A 3,047-nucleotide genomic window follows, 5' to 3' on the forward strand; every position below is an offset into this window, starting at 1 on the left:
TGATTTTAAGTTGAATATCGGTAATTTTTTGTATAAATTATATTAAATTTTTTATTTATTTTAATATAAAATAAAATAAAAAATAACGTGACATTAAATTATACAATTTGATTGATCGAAGGTCAGCTGAATTTATGAATACTAGAATATTCACTTAAAAAAAACTTTAAAAAAAAAAAAATCATTTTTAAAAATAAAAAAATAAATAGAATCTATAACAACCAAATGATTAACCAAATCAAAGATATCGTGTAAGAAATTTTATGAAGTTATTCAAAAAAAGTTGTAAAATTAGATAAACATTTATAACAAAAAAAACCATTTTTAAAGAAAAGTTAGGTGATTTTTGAAAAATTTTCAAAAAAATAAGAATGATTTTATTGCATTATATTAGTAAACAAACACTAACACAACCAATGGATCATAAATTCCCATTTGCATAGAGAATGTATAGAATATGATGAAGCATAGAAATCATAACGCGCTATTATGAGCGTAAATGACGTGTGAAGAAGAACCCAATAATATTAAAAACCAAATAACCCAATAGTTTCAAACTTTTTCAACCTTTCTAATTTCTTCCAACATTATTATTGTTTATTCCAATACTACCCTCATTCCACAAAGAACCTTCTTTCTTCTTTCTTTCCTTTTTTTTTCCACTTTGGCGACTCTTCTTATCATTTCATCACCCAATTAATTCACCAAATTCTTTTTGTTCATTCATCACCAACACCAATTCAAAAAAAATGGACACAGAACAACAACACCGGCGTAAGAGAAAAAGAGGTGTGGTAAAACACTTCCACGTATCTTCAAGATCACTTTTTCTCTGCTTTTCTTTCTTCATCTTCTTACTTTTCTTATCGAATTACCATGGTTTCTTCACTCATAAACCTCCTCTATCTTCATCTACTTTATCGCTTCTTTATTCTTCAGCAAGTTTTTCAGTTCTTGATGACCCTCTTCAATCCACCACCGCACAAACAACAACGCTTTCTTTATCTCTTCAACACCAAATCCTCTTCCCGAATCACTACCTCATAATCCTCAACAACAATGAAAAAATCCAAACCCGTGAAGTAGAGTGTGTTTATTATATACTCAACGGTTCTTCTCCCGGTTCAGCTAAACCGGTCCTTGATGTTGAGGTTCAGGTTCAACCGGTTCAATCTATAGACTATTACGACGAATCTCGATCCGTAGCGAGATGCCCGTTTCATGAAACGAATAGTTCGACTTCCGGCGGGGTTAAAGTTGTTGACTTGCGGCGGTTTGGTGAAGTGGGTCGTCGGAATTTAAGTGGTTTGAAGAAACAAACGCCGCAGTCTTGGGATAGGGTTGCGTATGAAGCGATGTTGGACGGTGATACTGTTGTTGTTTTTGTGAAAGGGTTGAATCTTCGACCGCACAAGATCTCGGATCCGACGAATTTTCGTTGCCATTTTGGGTTACGAAGCTTCCACAAAGATGGTGTTGGAGCTTCTTTTTTGCTTAGCACAAGAGCGGTTTCGGTGGCTCAAGAAATCGTGAGGTGTGTTTTGCCGCAGAGTATAATAAACAAACCAGATAAAGCTCGTGGTGTTAGGGTCACTGTGAGTAATTTGAGTGGGAATTTGAGGCGTCAAGTTCGTACCCTTTTGCCATCGGTAGCTAGAATTGGTAGTGGAAGTGTTCATAAGGAGAGTAGTGAGAAGCATGAGCTTTGTGTTTGTACAATGGTTTGGAATCAAGCTTCTGCGTTGAGGGAATGGATTATGTATCATTCATGGCTTGGAGTGGAGCGTTGGTTTATCTATGATAACAATAGCGATGATGATATCGAAAATGTAGTTAATGATCTCGATTCGAAAGGGTTTAATGTTAGTAGAAAGGTTTGGCCTTGGATTAAGACACAGGAAGCAGGGTTTTCTCATTGTGCTTTGAAAGCTAGAGAGGATTGTAAATGGGTTGGATTCTTCGATGTCGATGAGTTTTTCTATTTCCCTAACGAGTTTCATCGGCCTAACGAGCTCGGTGAAAGTAGTAGTACTAGTAGTAGTGGTGTTCCTGGTGAGAAATCGTTGAGATCGATGGTAGCGAATTTCTCGTCTTCGACGACAATCGCTGAGATACGAACTGCTTGTCATAGTTTCGGACCGTCTGGTTTAACTTCACACCCGAAACAAGGTGTTACCATAGGGTACACATGTAGGCTTCAAAGCCCTGAGCGGCATAAATCTATTGTGCGACCGGATTTGCTCGACGCGAGTCTTCTAAACGTGGTACACCATTTTCAGTTAAAGGAAGGATTCGAGTCCTACAACATGCCTGAACATAGTGTTATAGTGAACCACTACAAGTATCAAGTTTGGGAGAGTTTTAAAGCAAAGTTTTTCAGAAGAGTTGCAACCTATGTTGTTGATTGGCAACAAGATCAAAACAAAGGGTCAAAAGATAGAGCACCAGGACTTGGAACAGAAGCTATTGAACCAGATAATTGGAGGTTAAGGTTTTGTGAAGTTAAGGATACTGGTTTAAAGGACTATGTTTTGTCTGTTTTTACTGATCCTGTAACAGGATCAATGCCATGGGAAAAACATTTACTATAATGGATTTCATGGATGGAAGATGGATAATACACATGTAAAGGAAAATAGGCATATTCATTCTTTTTGCATTGTTTCTGGGGGGATATTTGTATAAGAAATTTTTGGTTTTTTGTTTTGTTTTTTTACATGATTTTTATAGATATGAAAGAAACTCACAGAGATTATTATATACTGGTGTAAATTTGCAGCAATATGAATGAAATTTTCTTTCATTTTTTTGATTTTACACTAGTTAAGATTATTCATGCTGTGAAAAGTTAAGATTATACTCTCTTTAAATTTTGAAAAGGAAAGATAACCAATTAAAGTTTCTTTCCCTAATATTGAACTAAAAATCAATCATAATCAATTGATACCAATTTCTTTAATGGGTATCAAAGAATTTTCTAGTGACACTTAAACCAATCATGATCAATTTGCTTAGATTTTTGTCTTTATTCTATAGATTATAGGGAA

The 3,047-nt window shown here is 35.0% G+C and overlaps 1 protein-coding gene across 1 annotated transcript; it reads left to right on the plus strand.

Moving 5' to 3' along the window:
- Positions 1 to 565: 565 nt before the first annotated feature.
- On the plus strand, positions 566 to 2,812 carry LOC127119446 (glycosyltransferase family 92 protein RCOM_0530710). The gene has a single exon (XM_051049677.1). It carries the CDS (start codon positions 750 to 752, stop codon positions 2,589 to 2,591), a length of 1,842 nt encoding a protein of 613 aa, XP_050905634.1. The 5' UTR covers positions 566 to 749; the 3' UTR covers positions 2,592 to 2,812.
- The last annotated feature ends 235 nt before the right edge of the window (positions 2,813 to 3,047 follow it).

This window comes from Lathyrus oleraceus, chromosome 2, assembly GCF_024323335.1.
Source record: "Lathyrus oleraceus cultivar Zhongwan6 chromosome 2, CAAS_Psat_ZW6_1.0, whole genome shotgun sequence".
Classification (NCBI taxonomy): domain Eukaryota; kingdom Viridiplantae; phylum Streptophyta; class Magnoliopsida; order Fabales; family Fabaceae; genus Lathyrus; species Lathyrus oleraceus.